The sequence below is a fragment of the Bactrocera neohumeralis genome, chromosome 2, assembly GCF_024586455.1.
Source record: "Bactrocera neohumeralis isolate Rockhampton chromosome 2, APGP_CSIRO_Bneo_wtdbg2-racon-allhic-juicebox.fasta_v2, whole genome shotgun sequence".
Taxonomy (NCBI): Eukaryota; Metazoa; Arthropoda; class Insecta; order Diptera; family Tephritidae; genus Bactrocera; species Bactrocera neohumeralis.
In genome coordinates, this window is record NC_065919.1 from 36,459,705 (window position 1) to 36,477,318 (window position 17,614).

The 17,614-nt window shown below is 37.1% G+C and overlaps 1 protein-coding gene across 6 annotated transcripts in view; it reads right to left on the minus strand.

Annotated features, from left to right (window-relative positions):
* Positions 1-486: 486 nt before the first annotated feature.
* The window catches only part of LOC126757388 (cell adhesion molecule Dscam2), a 167,383-nt gene continuing 150,255 nt past the window's right edge, over positions 487-17,614 (minus strand). For 2 of the 6 annotated variants that reach the window (XM_050471273.1, XM_050471263.1), the window contains exons 28-34: positions 11,218-11,533; positions 9,728-9,891; positions 9,324-9,584; positions 8,982-9,248; positions 8,690-8,918; positions 5,185-5,424; positions 487-2,949 (exon numbers count right to left, since the gene is read on the minus strand). In XM_050471273.1, the coding sequence (XP_050327230.1) occupies positions 2,898-2,949; positions 5,185-5,424; positions 8,690-8,918; positions 8,982-9,248; positions 9,324-9,584; positions 9,728-9,891; positions 11,218-11,533 (1,529 nt within the window). In that variant the 3' untranslated portion in view covers positions 487-2,897. Of the gene's footprint in view, positions 2,950-5,184; positions 5,425-8,680; positions 8,919-8,981; positions 9,249-9,323; positions 9,585-9,727; positions 9,892-11,217; positions 11,534-17,614 lie in introns of those variants that run through there. The other 4 variants (XM_050471283.1, XM_050471307.1, XM_050471293.1 and 1 more) reach the window with 4 other exon arrangements.

The window sequence follows — 17,614 nt, forward strand, 5'->3', positions numbered from 1 at the left end:
TCGTTCCTGAAATATAAAATTTCATCTAAAAGTGGGCTATGCAACACCCAATATCAAATTTTACATCGACTTCCATTCTGGTTGTGAAATTTAATGCTTATAACGTATTAATTTAATGATTTATCGTGCATTTAGCAATTTGGGCGGAGGAAGCGGTCATCATCAGATTTCATCTAGTTTCATACCATCTGGTGAGGTATCGAAAATTTAGTGAGCAAAATTCTTATACTTTGTTACGAGAATATAATAGACCTTGGTAACTATTAAACGGGAAGAATATTTCTTGGCTTTTTTGTTACAAACACCTTTACAATAGCTTACAGAATATCTTTCGCTGTTTTAATATTTATGGACCAGATATCTTGTGTATATACATATTTGCAGGGAAATCCTCTGTGTTGTACTTAACTAAACTTACCTCTTTCATCCTGACTTCTAATCAGAGATTCGATCTCCATTTCCTTGTTTTAAAATTATTAGGCAACATTAGTTATTAGAAATTCAATAAATTGTTAGTTTATATATCTGAAATAGTTTGGAGTTACTCATAGTTACAGTTAAATACGTTTCATTAATATTATAACTTCATATTTATTATTATTGCCTATGATATCATACAATTTTGCTTGTGATTATCTAATATGTATTGAAATGTAATAATATTTTTTGTCATTCTATACTATAATTAAATTATATTTGTAAATTCAGTTTATCATTTTTTATTTGTAATACTTATTTTGCTACACTTATATATTTGTAATTACGTACATAAATGCATATCGATATAGAATTACTTAGCTGAAACTTATTACAGTTTGCACCGAATTGTTTAAGCTCTAACTAATTCAAAGTAAATAGCATTATTTAAGGAAATAGTAAGTTAAAGATTCAGTCATTTAAAGGGCGCTCAAGATATATATACATAGTATTGACTGCCTCTAGAGATCTATTTACCCGAAACTAAAAATATTAATCAAAAGCAAGGATCATTCAATAAAATTGATAATGCTTAGTATGTTACAAAACAAATTTTCATCTGAGAAAGTTTCCCGTTCTATGTTTCTTTCGAAGTAGAAAACAATACCTACTGGTGAGTATGTACTCTGTAAGAGTAATTGAGTAAGAAAATATCCCAAACGAATATTTTTAGGATATAATTGAAGATTTTGAATGGAAGGCTTGGAAACAATTAGTCTACTTTTGTAGCCTCGCGTATAATATAAGCTTCTTTGTAAGACAGACCATCGTCACATTTTCCTTAGCTTGGAATTTTTTTGTAGTGATCGGACCGAATAAAATAAAGATGTAAACGTTTTTAAACCATTTTATGTTATAAGAAATACACCTGTGAAGGGTATTAATGCTTCGGTGCATCCGAAGTCAACAGTTTTACTTGTTTTATTAAATGTTAATCATCAGTATAAGGAAATTTGAGATATCATTACGTTTAATTAATTCCAACATGCAACCGGGCGTAAGCCCCTTTCAACTAACTTTGATTTAATGTGCAGTTGAAAAGCTCGAACCCCGCACTTATGTAACTAATGTGCACAGGTATAAATGCACGCTTGACCTGCAACAACAGTGTAATCGTACAAGTCCATAAAAGTGTAAATCAGAAACACATTTCGTAAATACTCGTATAAAACTTATATTATATTCGGAGCAAAATTAGTGCATTCGTATAAATTAATTAATTTTGCATTTTTCTTGTAAAGTGTTGCTATGCGTGTGTGTTCATATTGTTTTTATTTGTTTTGCCCAATTCAATGAGTACACCACGCAATGCAGACCTACACATGTATGTATGCATATACATCCTATACCTTGCAGGCCCACGCACCTTGTCAATGAATAGATTTTCACCACTTCACACTATCAAAAATTTAGCAGCATAAACCCGGAAGCCAACACAACAGCGTTTGTTCAACATATTGGGCTTTAAATTTGATAACAATATTTTATCCTGGAAAAGGTAGCATTTTCGAAACTCTTTCCACTTTCTAACCATTTGTATAAAAGAGATAATGAACGCGAATACTCGTACCTTGAATAGTCCTAACTATTGACCATCTCGCACCACATTCATTCTTAGCCCCGAGTAACGATAGGCATGTGTCTGTTGAGTGGCGACATCTATACTTAATCAGTAACAGAACTAAATTCTGCGACTGCTTTTAAAATGTGTAATTTAAGGCAATCTACGCTAATATAATTAATTTATTCAGAAGAAAATTGTGTTAATTTGTGTGTGTGAAAAAAAGCCTGGAATAATTAACTCCAGTTTTTAGAGCCCATTTTAAAAGTTCCGCAAAGTTTTTCCCTACATCTGGCAGCAATAGGAAAGTTATAAAGCTTTAATTTTCTACCATAGAAAAGAATATTATATTGCTATTCCCAACGAAAATTTCTGGAGTAACAATAATAACTTCCTATCGAACGGAGTCTTTACTGTGTAAGTAAATTTAATAAGTGGGCTTCAAGTTTCTCTAAGTCCATCCGCGTGCATTAAAATATTACCGGTTAAAGGGAGCTATTGTGTTGTCCTGCAGGGATGATTGAATGCAATTCATTTACATACTTAACTACTTATCTGTGAGTGGAAATATGTAGCGCTCTGCGAGCTCATGATGGTAAATAAAATCAATTTGCCACATTTAGTTTAGTTGCAATTGTTACTTGGTATGAGTCCTTGTTTGTGAGGGTTTATAAATGCATTTGTTGCCTTTGAGAGTTGATCGTTTGTTGATTTGTTGTAGTCAGTTCGCTTTATTTCCCAGCGTGTGATTATGTAAAATGCAATAGTTACTTTGTTTAGGCGCTCACTAGCTCGGCAGTGTACTTATATAAATGCGTTTGCATATGTGTATGTGCATGTGAATACCTTCCAATAAACATTAAACATGTATGGTATATTCCTGGCGCTCCTGCTCCTTTTTCTCGTGATATCTGTAATGGACCAATAATTTGTTTTCAATATTTCTTTGTTCATTGGATCTGCTTTTTGTTTTAAGCATAACGACAAGTTATAAAATCTTAAATCTATTTAAAAATTTGACAAAGTCAAGCAAGTAATTGAGCTATTTTGGTTACTTTTTAGTAGGCAGGCATATCTTTTCTTTTTAAGTGTGTTTGAACGCAGGAATTTATTAAAGCATTAGACAATAGGTTCGAGTTTAGATATATGTATATATGTCATTCAGCTGTCTTCTACTTCCTTCTTTAGGAATATCAAAATCTTTATGGATGTTTTCATTACGTATGTGCCATGAAGAACACGTGATTGCTCTAGGCATTTTCGATTGGAACCTTTGTATTATATAAATTTTAGTTGCACCGGCGCCACAGTTGGAAGCCATGCATTCAAATCGGCTTAATGACCGCATTGTATAAAAGCACTTTGTTGTCTAGGCTAAGTTAAGAGTTTTTATTTAAAATTCAATTTAAATTTGCACCTCTTATCTTCATGCAAGTTTGTTTTACTAGATTTATGTTTTCTCCACGTAATCGTTTGCTTGGGTTACTAAAGTCTTGTTCATTTTTACTCGGGACCATTTTTGGTCTCAGCACACATGTAACATTCTTACACTTTTGTTCATTTACATTTATACATATGTACGTCAGGTGGCTAGCCAATCTTCGTCAGAACTTAAGTGCTCCGCTCAGATTCTTGATGCTATAATGTTGCATTTGTTACGGTTCACTAAAGATGTGTCATCCACAAAAGTTGAAGTCAATACATGATTAGCTGTTGAGTGAGCCATTTATCTGACTTTCTCGTCTTGCACGCCTTTTTCAATTTACAAGCCTTTGCTGTTAAGACAGCCGCGTTATTTATCAAATCATTGAGACCATTGACCTATAAAAGACCTGATTTCATTAATGCTTTGATTTATGTGGACCTGGAAGCACTTAAACACGAGTGTAAACATGCTTTATGGCAGGTGGTAGTTTTGGGTTAAAACCTTCATCTTTACGTTGCTAACATTCATTTTCCACAAGGACTGCAATAGCGAATTTTTAACAGTATTATTTTGAGGAATGCCACATATTCCGTGAAATAGTAACGATTATTGGAGAGCCGTTATAGCCTAAAGACACATGCATTTTAATGTATTTAACTTATACCTTGGTACATATTTCTAGGCGACGATGTTTAGAAAGAAAGTATTATATGGTCAGGAAGATTTTAATGCTTAACGGGGCATCTCGACAGGATAAAATCTATGTCTTGCTAACTGTATTGCCGTGCCTATTGCCTGTGGACACTCCACATTGCTTATAGCTTACAATATATCGCAAACTAATTCGTATGCCATATATCGTAGGCTATAAGCTGTCACTTCAGCAGTTTGACAGCGCAGTTTTCATTTCTATGAAAATTTCGAAGAGGCAACATATCTCATTTGCACATATGCCGACGGCATTTTCATTTCGCTAATATGAAAATTAGAAGAGCGAGTATCGAGACGGTTGTGTTATATTATAAAAATACAGTACTTTTTCAAAATAACATTTTTTCAAAAAATTAATATTTAGTATAATAATGTTAATTTACAGAAAAATTATGCAAATTGGGTTGGGAATAAGTGAAATGTTAAATTTAATAAACTTATACTAGCAAAAATCAAAATATCATTGCTCATTTTAAATTTATTATTTTAATTGGTATATAAAATGTATGCCACAATTATTACATAGTAGTCCAGAAATATGAATTCTTATTTTTCCCAGAAATATACATTTGTAAAAAAAGGATCTTTATCCTTTTTTTATTTTCCACATAAAAGATTTAAACAGTTCAAGGGCTCAAAACATGCGCTACATCAGCTACCTACCCAAATGCTACATTGGCAAATGATAAAATAAATTTTTCAAGAGCTCAAAGCATGCGCTACATCAGCTCGAACCTACCTACCCTACGCTTTTGCGCAAATGATTATCTTATGATAACAAATGCCCACATACAGATTTGGCAATGGCAATAGCAATAGATTTGACAGTTAGCAAGACATAGATTTTATCCTGTCGAGATGCCCCGTAATGGTGTATTATGGCTTAAAATTCCTCTTAACACACATATTCCTCTCACGTACAGACGAAAATTGCGGAATAGCGCACATACATACATACATATCAATTTATGAACAGGCATTTAAAGTGAATTGCATAATTCATTCTTACCTTGCTAGCAGTGAAGTCAATTCCTCTCGATCCATCTTGGCCAATTGTCCGTCGGTGTTTTCCATAACACGTTGCACTTCCAAGTCCAATGCACGTTGCTCACGGTCGCACTCAGCTTCGCTGAATTCACGCGAATCAGTAAAACCCGACGGTGGACGAAAACCCAGATCGCCCGCAGCCACAGCGGCTATGGTGGCCGCCAAGGAGGTACCCATATCCGAGTTAACCTCACTGTCTACACTATGGAAAGCGGTGGAAAAACACGAAACGTATAAACAAACATTTTAAAATCAAATACAGCAATATTATAAAAACTTTGATTACCGTACTACATAAGTATTTCTAAATAATGTGTGATACGTAGGTTGCCTTTTATATTTCGAGAAAATTTAATCATCGAAAACGCTTTATTGTTTTTTAAATATTCTCCATTAACCTTTTCATATATACTTTTCTTACTCTGATTGAGGTATCAGTTCAGTTGTCGAAAAGCGTTGACCTCTTAGTTTATTTTTTACGAACGGGAATACAAAGAAATCACGATTCACCATATTTCAAAATGCCATAAACGTGTTTCGGAGCACCGTTATCGTATTTTGTTACCATTTCCCTCGACTAATCGACACGACCCTTTTAATAGTGATTGACTAATTGTTTGGGATCCAGCGCGAACAATTTTTTTTTTTTTCTGTCAAATGTTAATGCAATACTGAATATATGCTAGTCCCACTAATGTCTATAGTTATCTCTATCTCACGATGGGTTACATGACGACCTTGTTCTATTCGCTTGCCACACATCAATGGATTTTGGAACAACAACAGATTTTGGAAATTCTTCCCGAAATTCGTCTTGGAATGATAACGATATGCAATGTTCCTTGATGGAGCTTCATCGGAAGACATAATTGAAATTAAGTTTATCTATGAACTCTTGAAAAGTTATCAAGCATCGAAAGTTGTAAAAAATAATAGCACGAAAACCCTACCATTTTAATTCCATTTTTTTGATCGAGAATAATATTTTAAGTTACTCTAAACAATACAAATAGCGCTGGCATACCAAAACATTCTGAGTATGCATATCATCAAAAATGTCAAACTATACGATAAAATCTAGTGTCGCCAAATCCCGAGATACTATATAAAAATCAACCTATGTATAAAATAAGATTCAAGGAGCGGCTAGTTGTCATTCTCATTGTTGAGCAGCAGTTTATTTAAAATACAATAGGTAAATAGTAACTTGAAGAAAGATGTGAAATAAAAACAAATAAGGAAGGTCTAAGATAGGAAAAAATTGAAAGAGTATGAAATGTTCGAACATTTCTTTGCGAAATCCGGTATATTTTCGGTTATTCACGTTCCATATATTTATTTTAGAGTGAACATAACAAATGGTATAATTAAGCCGAAGAAATTAAATTTCATGTATTATTGTGCTCATGAAGAAATCATCAACCGGAGGAGCGGAAACCAATTTACTAGGAATATGAGATTTAATATAAGGTCTAGATCAATTCCGTTTATATTCACACATTTTCGGCCTTAACTTAAATAGCTAGTTTCGTTTTTGTTAAAAAAATTACGTCTAAAATCAATACTAAAGTTATCGAGATGAATTCGTACAAAACAATATGCGGATAAAGACTTTAAATCAATTATACAAAAGTAATTTATAGAAAACAAATATAAAGGATTACAACAAATTTTTTTAAAGCGATAAAAGTAATTTCTTGGAGGGATTGCACCACAAGTGCTACCCGTCTGTTTCAGCATCTACTGTGCCCAAAAACTAAGGTGACATTTGAATTTAAACTGCACCCTCTCCTTCTCCTTCGACGCGATTTGGAGAATTATTTTTTTTTTAGGTTGGTAGTACTGTCAGTCACACTTATGTCAAATTTCATGTCAAAATATTCATTAGTGTTTGAGATACGTGTCGTTTTGTGAGCTGCTAAAAGTGAGTTTTTCGTTTTTTGCGATGTCGAAATTTGTTGAGCAAAGAATTTGCATTAAATTTTGTTTACAGAATCAATTTTCTGCTGCGGATACGTTGAGGATGGTGCAGAAAGCCTTTGGTGATGAGGCTATGTCTAAAAAAAATGTTTACAAGTGGTATAGTGAGTTCCCAGCCGGCCGTGAACGTGTCGAAGACGAAGAGCGTCCAGGGCGACCATCAACCTCAACCGACGAAGCTCACGTTCAACAAATCAAAGATTTGGTGTTGAAAAACCGTCGATTAACAATTAGAGACCTTGCTGATGAAGTTGGCATATCGAAAGGCTCAGACAATACCATTTTGAAGGATATTTTGGGCCGCAAGCGCGTCAAATCTCGACTGGTACCGAAAACATTGAATTTTTTGGAAAAAAGGGGTCGCGTTAAAGTGTGTGAAACGATGCTTTCCGATTACCAGGGTGTCATGAAACGCATTATAACTGGTGATGAGACTTGGATCTATGGTCAAGGTCATGTTGACTGTTTTCTTCGATTATCGTGGTGTTGTGCATTATGAATTCCTTCCAACCGGTCAAACAGTCAACAAGGAATATTATTTGAACGTTATGCGTCGTTTGCGTAACGCTATCCACCTAAAAAGGCCGGAATTGTGGAAAGACAATTCTTGGTTTTTACACCACCATAATGCACCATCCCATACTGCCCTCGCAATTCGTGATCATTTCGCCAAAAACTCAACCCATATCGTTCCGCAACCACCGTATTCACCTGATCTGGCGCCGTGCGGGCGCCGTGCGACTTCTGGCTGTTCACCAAGCTCAAAAGACCGCTCCGGGGACACCGTTTTTATACGATAGAGGAGATTCAAGCCGCAGCGAAGACGGAACTGAAGGCCACCCCGGAAAGTGACTCCAACCAGTGTTTCGAAGATTGGAAAATCCGTTGGCATAAGTGCATTGCATCGGGAGGGGATTACTTTGAAGGGGACGAAATTGATTTGGAAGAATAAATAAAGAATTTTTAAAATAAATATGTACAATGTCACCTTATTTTTTGGGCACAGTATACTGTAAAGTGAAATATTAAGACGGAATTTATAATTTAGTTACTATATCACACTGTGTACCCTGTTTTGCGTCTTTATACGAACTAAATGAAATTAATATCACAAGTGTTGGTTTAAACTTTCATGTAATACTGTAACTTCAATTGCCATTTTCAACCAGATAGATTTTATCACAAAATTTCTTTACACAACTGTACGTATGTAAGCTTATGATGATATGGATAAGTCTAAGTCTCTATTGGTTACATTCAATGGATTTCTACAATTAAAGTATTCAAATTAAAAGTGTACAAAACTTAAGCAACAAATTACTTTAAAGATATAAGCCGTAAGTTCATTAGAAATAATCGTACAAGAGTGGTTTTACGGGTGTAAAAATTTCTTTTCATTACTTTAGTTTCGCTTGTGTATTTTATTCTCTCTCTTTAATTTAAATCAATTTTTTTGGTTGTGTTTGGGGTTTAGGTACCTGAACTACCTGTTGTTACTTCCAGGGCATATTCTCCGGTCCAGCGTTTGATGCTCTTTTGTTTGCTGTTGTAATTGTAGCTGTTGTTGTTGTTTCCTACTACGATGTCCGCGTTTGTCACTCTCTCCACTCCCAGTTCCACCTCCAGCAATTCCTGCCCCCCGTCCACTTATTCGTCGTTCCACCGGTGAGCCCTGTTCATTGTTGGATTCCGTGCTTGAGTCTGGTCGAAACATATCTGCAAAAGTGTATAAATAGCGAGCGACAGGCTTATTAGCATGCGCGGCCCGCCCATACGCACCTGCAGCTGGGCGCCCATCGCTGCTGCGCGTCGACTTACAAGGAACTCTATATGTTGGCATATTGGAAAACTCAGTGCTGGGACTTATACTCATATCTGACTCCGATTCACAGTGTGCACCAGCTCCTACTCCACCAGGACCTCCTACAACTCCACTACCGCTACCACCTCCACCACCGCTACTGCTGCTGGCGCGTCCGCTCTTCTTCGAATGCCCCGATTGTGACCCAGCCACCATGGTCATCGATTTGCTAAGTGTAGACTCATCTAAAAAGTTGGTTGAATAATATACAGAACATACCAAAACGAAGAAATGTGTTGATATGGACTACAGTAGTTTACCGTCCGTATTGAAGTAGCGCTGTTTGTGCCAACTAGACTTCGACTTCACATGACCGAATCCGGCGCTGGTCGGTATCAAAGGATAAGCAGTAGCATTGAGATTATCGCCCTCTGGATGTCCGAAAGTCTTAAACTGCATAGTGTAATCCATTGGGGAGGCAGAAACACCACCACGAGGTGGTGTTTTCGAAGAGCCTGCACCCGCACCCGTTCGCCCACCATTCACGCTGAATGTAGCATAGGGTGAAATCTCGTACATTTCTATATTAAACACCGACAAAAAAATGAAGAAGTTATTTAATTACTACCTTTCGTCTACTCGTCGGAAAAGATTTGCTTTGTTAGTGTTCATCATACACATTGACCGCCAAATCATCTTTTCGGAATCTCGCTACTCGACTCACCTGATTCGTTTCCTTTATCTACAGTTTTCACTGGAGAAGCGCTGTACACCTGCTGATTACGTCGATTGTCGCGGTCTTCTTTGTAATCACCGGGCAGTGTACGCGACTCGTAGCCATCGGCCATGGGGCCGCACAGAGTGCGACGATGCTTAATTGTTAAAGCACTGTGACAGGGCAACGCGGCAAAGGAAGCATGTAAACGGAATACATAGTTGGACAACAGAAAAAAATGTGAGAATTAGGTAGGTAAAGAGAAACAATGATAAGGAATTGTTCGAGAGAATGTCGAGTGTGTGTCTCGAGTGCAATAAAGTGCAAATGAAATACGTGATTTCACCGTTGTGTCAATTAAATTGTTTTGCTCACTGTGTGTCAGCTTAGAAAAACTTTTGGTCTATTAACACGCAATTTTCACTGATTACAAATGTGTCGGATCGCGTAAGTAAAGTAACAATAACTTCTTATGTACATTTTCTTTTTACTCGAAAGTTTGAATTAATATAGACAAGAAACTAGTTTAGTGCTTAGTTAATACTATTGCGATCAAATTGAAAGGTTAATTTTGTTAATTTCATCTGCTTCAACGTAATACCCTCCCGCTGCAATACACTTATGCCAACGAATTTTCGAGTCATCTATGCACTTGAAAAGTCCTCCGTCGTGATGGTCATCAGAGCCTTCTCCTTCTTTTATATCCTCAATTGAGTCAAAATGTGAATTTGCTGAATAGCCAGAAGTTGCACAAAGGTAAATCAGGCGTAAGCGGTGGTTGCGGCACGATATTAGTTGAAAATGTGGCAAAATGATCGCGAATAACCAATGCAGTATGAGATGGTGCATTATCGCACTTCTTTGTTCTGTAAATTCATACATAGGAAAAATCGAAGTATTCGCTTTTAGAGCCTCACAAAACAGCAGTACTACCAACCCACAGAAAAAAAATTTGCGATTCGAGAAACACGCGAAGTGTAAATTAAAAATTCACCTTTCAATTTGATCACAGTACTATGTATGTACATACATACATATATCAAATATCTCGGCTGTTAAGAATCATTACTATCTGGAATTAAACATATTTCGGCGAACATTTTGGTTTAATTTCGCTGCAATTTCCAATTGATTTAATAGCGCACATTAATATGGTTACAGATTGTATTACCATATTCGAGGTAGTCGATAAAATTAATTCCAACATATAGAGGCTAAGTCGAGTTTCTTTTCCTTTGCGAAATGGGTACAGAAAAGTATGATTCTTGTATTTGCTTAGTGTCAGATTGCACTTTGAAAGCCGAATACGATTGCCCTTTTGATCACGTGAAAACGCGATGTGTTTTATGCATTCAATGATGAACCTTTGGCAATACTAAAAGTGTGAGCATGTAGTTCGGCAAACTCGCAGCCACACTCTTTCACATTGCACCTCGATACATCACTTTTATTGCACTCTTCCGTTATTTTGTGTTTTACTTTTAATTTGTTATACTTACATGGTAATAATGGCCACGGTGATGATGACGATGACGATCAATGTTGAAAACCAATCACCGTTGGTGGGATTTGTAGCATTTATCAGATTGTTCATCAAATCGTTTTCCGATGGGAAAACCTGTGGCGGTGGTATTGTCACCCCATCCAGATTGGTTGTTGCAAAATGATAATGTTCAGTGGTTTTACCAGCATCATTTGTGGCCGAGACGCGCAGTTGATACCACTTGGCTGGCAGGAAATCGCAAAATATTAAATTTTCGCGATTCTCTTCGGCATTCGAGATGTCGGATGTGACGACCGTCCAACGGATGTCCCCTGTGTACAAATTTTAAATGGAAATGTTGATTGCTTGCGGCGCAGCACAAAGCGCTAGGGTTGACATTAAGGTTGCATAGCACATATTACATACACAGATACAAGCGCATCGCCGCATTGATGCAATGCGCCAAAAGTAGTGGTACGTGCTTATACATAGGTGCAAATAAGTGCTTATATACGAATATAAAGCACGTCATAACTGTGTAAGTATGACAGTTATGTAGTGCGATTTCTAAACACATTTGCTGCTACAGCTTTAAATACAATTCAATAGCAAATATAGTTTGCAATGCTCTCGCTTAGGCTGATGAAAGTACATTTACTCTATTCTATGCATGTGTGTGTCATCTATCTGCAACATCCCTCTAATGTCGTGAAACTAGTCAGGAAATATACCAGTTTGCATATAATACTACTTGAATAACGTGGAACTAGTCTGGCTTTTATATATTATAGGACAATTGATAAATAAATGTATGTTAATAAACAGTTTTTACTGTAGTGTGACAAAGCTATTACTTTTTAAAACAAAACAAAGCAGCTTTGATTCATAAGATATGTACGTTAGTACTTATCCATCTCCGACTTACTCTGACGTTGATGACGAAATGGAATTCAGTTGACTAACAAGACGACCTTGCTGTATACACTAGTCGTAAAGTGGTTTATAACTATTTGGATTGGCTATAGGGACTGCAACTGTTCCTCCACACTGACAACCCAATAATGAGGCTGATTGAATTACATGGGAGTTGCATTTCCTCGCGGTTCGCAACGCCAGAATATGAAAAATGACTGTCATTTATTGATTGGCATCAATTTTGCTAATTCTGCAATTTATGAGCTTCGCATTTACTTCTATGACTAATATCACTATGTCATGAAACCCGCTTTGTTACAACAATAAAACAATATTTTTTAGAATATTAAAAAAATGTACTAATGCTATAATTTTTCATGATACGAAATATATTATATATTAATGCCGAAAACTGGAGTCTTTGAGTGATGGAGGGTCCTAGAAAAGACCACACTTGCAAGGAAGTTCGAGAGCATTCAACGTGCGGCGCTCATCAGCATATACCAACCGGCACTTACCATTTTGGATATAGTGCTCATAGAAATACCGGAGGGTGTATGGTCGCGAAAGTCGCTATCAGACTCAAAGAATCTGGGTTCCTAAATGAACACCTATCTGTACATTCGAAAATCCTGACACGCTTTGAATTTATACCGGAGTATCATTTTTATCATGGAGTCACCAAACCAATCTCTGGGTGTCAAAGCTTTGGAGAAGGTTGGGGAGGGGTATATTGTCAGGAACTCTCTACCAATCTCAGTTTAAGACTTCCTGACTGTTGAACAGTTTTTCAAGCGGATATCGCTGTCATTAACCACTTCGGTACGAGCGTCGACTATAGTCGACGGCCACAGATAACAGCTGAGCGTCGACTAGCCAGGAATATTTTCTTATCGCTACAGTTGCGTAGTGTTCGCTCGCATAATTCTAGTTTCGTTAAATCCATCGATCAACACGTTCCGTGACGTTTTTATTATCTCATCACAGATCTATCGACGAACGTGGCCGATAGGCGCCGTGCCGAAGTGGTTAACTTAGCGGAAGATCTACTGCTCCGGTCTGCAGCCCCCTTCAGAGAAGTAATTATCCACTCTGCTGGTAGGGCGGCGAAACTGTTCTTGGGCTGGGCTACCATCACAAAATTTTTTTGGACCAATATCGATCGTAGGCAACTTTACCAAGCAAACTCAAATTAAATTCAGAAGCTCAGAAGCGTATCATGCATCACATCCGAATAATTGTACACGCTTTGGAGCTATCATTATAATAAGAAGCAATATAAAAGACCACGAAGAAACTCGCATATCTACAGAAGAAATTCAAGCATAACGTTAACGAGAGGTATCGACAACAAGTTGTCCCTTACAGCAGTTCTCAGTAGCCCAAAAAATTAAATAAAATGCGATATGTATCTAGAACTGATCAATCGCCAAAAAAACCGTGACCACCCTCCCTCCCACTTTTTAATGAAATCCCATATCTCCAGACACAAAAGACCAATTTCGACTAAATTTAGTACATAGCATTATTTTCATATTCCTATGCCACAGTGCGAAAATGGGTGAAATCGGACTACAAGCACGCCTCCTTCTCATATAACACAATTTTAAAGTCCATTTGATTCTTTCACTTTTCAGTTTACAAATCAAGAAGCAATTAATATAACGGGATACTGGGAAGTCTTAACCCGATTCAACACATTTTACATACGCAGAGAGAAAGCTGATACCGGTATATCAGTTTGGCTTTTGAGAAAATCACTCCTCGAATCAAACTCGAGTTATTGAAAATGGTTTTGAAAAAAAAAAGTTTGCTCGACCGTCTTCATCAACGGTTCTAAAGCTTTTGATAAAGTTACGAAGATATGTACTCTAATTTAAACGAAATAAAAGATGGTGTTCATCATGGTAGCGTGTTAGGACTCATCCTGCACATACTCTTTACGTGCGATCTAACATACAATGACAATTGTACAGATATTATTCCAAGATTGCAACAACAACAAAACAACAAAATATTTGAACAGACATACCATATCCCAATACTGCCAAATACCTTGACTCTCGTCACAAAACTAAGAAAAGAAAAAAAGAAGAATTAGAAATAAAATTCAGAAATTGGGTAGAAACTCTACCCTATCCAGGCGGCCGGACGGACGTACCGACAGACCGTAACTTTTCCGTTATACTGATAACTTTTCTATATATAACTCTATCTATTTCGATTAGTCTTTTAAGTTATACAAACAACCGTTAGGTGAAAAAAATAATTTTACACTGCAACGACATGATGCGAGGGTATAAAATACGCTTATATACACACTGAATATTGAAACTACAGCAGCTACAGCAAATACACCTACATACATATGTGTGTAATACCAATATTTGTCTCTATTCATAAGTACGTCTGGATATGGATATAAACAGCGTAAGCGCAGACTTGCCCACATGCATTCAATGTTTTAAGTAAAACCTGTCACATTGCGTACACATGCATACTAATATATATTTACATACTTCAATACACCCATTAATGGCAAATCTAATTTTGTATAGGGATTGTGTGATTTTAAATAGAAAATGGATGTTCAATAAACTCTGAAACCGCAACCGCAACTACGAAGCCCGAAATTTTCCGAAGCGGTCTAGCCCATCAACGCATTATTTTTATACTCTTGCAACATGTTGCTATATAGTATAATAGTTTTATAATAGTTTAGTTTAGGTTACTGTGTAGCTGTCCGTCGGTTCGTCTGTGCAAGCTGTAACTTGAGTAAAAATTGAGATATCGTAATGAAACTTCGTACGTGTGTTCATTGTAAAGCAAGAACGAGTTCGTAGATAGGCCGGATCACCGCCACACCCTCAAAACTCCTAGAACTATAATTTGGCAAAAGATCGTAGTGGAAAGGAGTACCTGCGGGCTATACATTTTGAAAAAGTGAGTGTGACCCCGCCCTCTAATAGGTTTAATGTACATATCTTCTAAACTACTTAAGCCAAAATAACCAAACTTACTCAAGATAAATCCTATAAGAACCCGTACCAATGGTGCATGAATGAATAAATGAATTCGGATAATAACCAAGCTCACTCCCCATATAACGGTACTGTTAATAACTATCAAAAGCGTAATGAGACAATAACCAAAAACTCCAGAAACATTAAATTTTACCACCGAGACGGTATTAGACAGGTTTATTAGAGCCACTATCAAAATTGAACAAACGGCGTGGCACCGCCCTTTTAGCATGAAATACCGTAATACCCGAATCCGGTACATGATATTATTTCCATATGCCTACGTCAAAGTGTGAAAATGAGCGAAATCGAACTTCAACCATGTCTACTTCGTCTATAACACAATTTTAAATTCCTTTTGATTTTTTCAAAGAAGTTAATTTAAAGAATAGTGCCTTTGAAGTATATTATTCCATCTTATGACCAAAAATGGTCCAAATGGAACCAAAACTGTTTAAGCACCGAATATGCAGACCACCTACCTACATATGTACATATACTACTGTGCCCAAAAAATAAGGTGACATTTTTTTTAGGTTGTTAGTACTGTCAGTCTTCTTCTTCTTCTTAATTGGCGTAGACACCGCTAACGCGATTAAGTATAGCCGAGTTAACAACAGCGCGCCAGTCGCTTCTTCTTTTCGCTACGTGGCGCCAATTGGATATTCCAAGCGAAGCCAGGTCCTTCTCCACTTGGTCCTGCCAACGGAGTGGAGGTCTTCCTCTTCATCTGCCTCCCCGGTTTTGTGAGCTGCGAAATTTGTTGAGCAAAGAATTTGCATTAAATTTTGTTTACGGAATCAATTTTCTGCTTCGGATACGTTGAGGATGGTGCAGAAAGCCTTTGGTGATGAGGATATGTCTAAAAAATGTATACAAGTGGTATAGTGAGTTCGAATGTCAAAAATGGGTTGAATCAGAACAATACTTCCTTTAGCCCTCATATACCTAATATAAAGATTTTCGAACTAGCGAGTGACTTCATTCGGCATATATCGGCCGAATTTATTTATCTTTATAAAACTGAGTGAGCGTGTTTTGCTCATAACACTGTATCTTTGTACCTAATATTATAATTAAGCTAATATTAGAACTTTCAGTCGGTTGACTCTACTCCACATGACTGGTAATTACAATATATGTGTGGAGCCTTCATGAGACCTTGGGAGCATTTTATTAGCTTGTGGCCTTTTAATTAACATAGACAAAATCAAGACTCCCCCATATTCCTATCTTCTAACTTTCGTCAAAATTAACTGAACGTAGAATATTGTGTATTTTTAGTTTAATTCCAAAAATATGTTAAGTTGTCCATGAATTATCCGTATTCCATATACAAGTATGTAGTACTACATATAATTATTTCTGTTACTCTAACAAACGTTATGTCAAATATGGCGATCACTGTATGAGTATAACTCATAACGCTTGGATCCTAGTCCTATGGTTGACCCTTTGCAACATAAGGTATATCACTAGCTTTTCTCCTGGCATGTTGCAGTTACATCCGAACATAGTGCTTCCTTACTTGTTTTATTGTAATTTGGATGTATTCAGCGTCGTATACTATCGAAAGCTGATGACAAAAATATTCAATTACAAAATTCTGCGAACAAAGCCGTGCACACGCAAACCGCAATTGCGTGGTGATTCTGCAATAAATGCAAACACAGTCATACACATTAGTAAATACGAATTCTTGCATATTACCCAATATGAATATTACAAAAAGTACTTAGCGAGCAAGCCTGGGTGTAGAGCAGGTTCGCCTACTGGATAATGCTGAATGACCTGCGTCCTCCACGGCCTTTTACACTCCTAAGGGTTCTTTAACCCTTGCCTGGCCAGAACTTTGTTATGGACTATTACTTGGATTGGTTTGAAAAAAGGGCTAGTAGCCGAAGTATTCTGTCAAATGAGTCTGCAGGGGTGACACCATGTAGGTATGGCTAATGGGTTAATATCAAGGCTCCCTCCGTCCCGTTAGAACTCTGGTGCTCTCAGTGGGGACCCTAACAACATGAATAGTAACGGCAAAAAAACATTTAAAACAGATGAGGGAAAGGGTAGGTCGGAACTGACCTAAAATGGCATTCTTTCGGGTAGGACGCCATCACACGAGGCGACGAAACCGTTCCCGAAAAGGGTGTTGGCAAAACCAGAGGAACATGGCTTCCCGCCATGAAACCAAATGCTAAGTGCGCCGTCAGCTAGAAAGCTGAAGTTACACCGTCGGCTGGCAGCCGATATTTTGGAGCATTATGGTGGCACTCAACAGTTCGGTATAGCTGCAATTTCTGGTATAGAGAAGACTGCAATTTCCGTTATTTCTATTAAGGTAGTCAGGAGAAACCCTGGGCCACTACCTAGGTGCGTGAGTGCCGGAGGGCACCACGTTTGCACGTCAGTGTTTGCACTGTCGGATGGGAGAAGTTTAGAAGGGGCCAAGGCTCGAAACGGTGGCCAAATTGGATC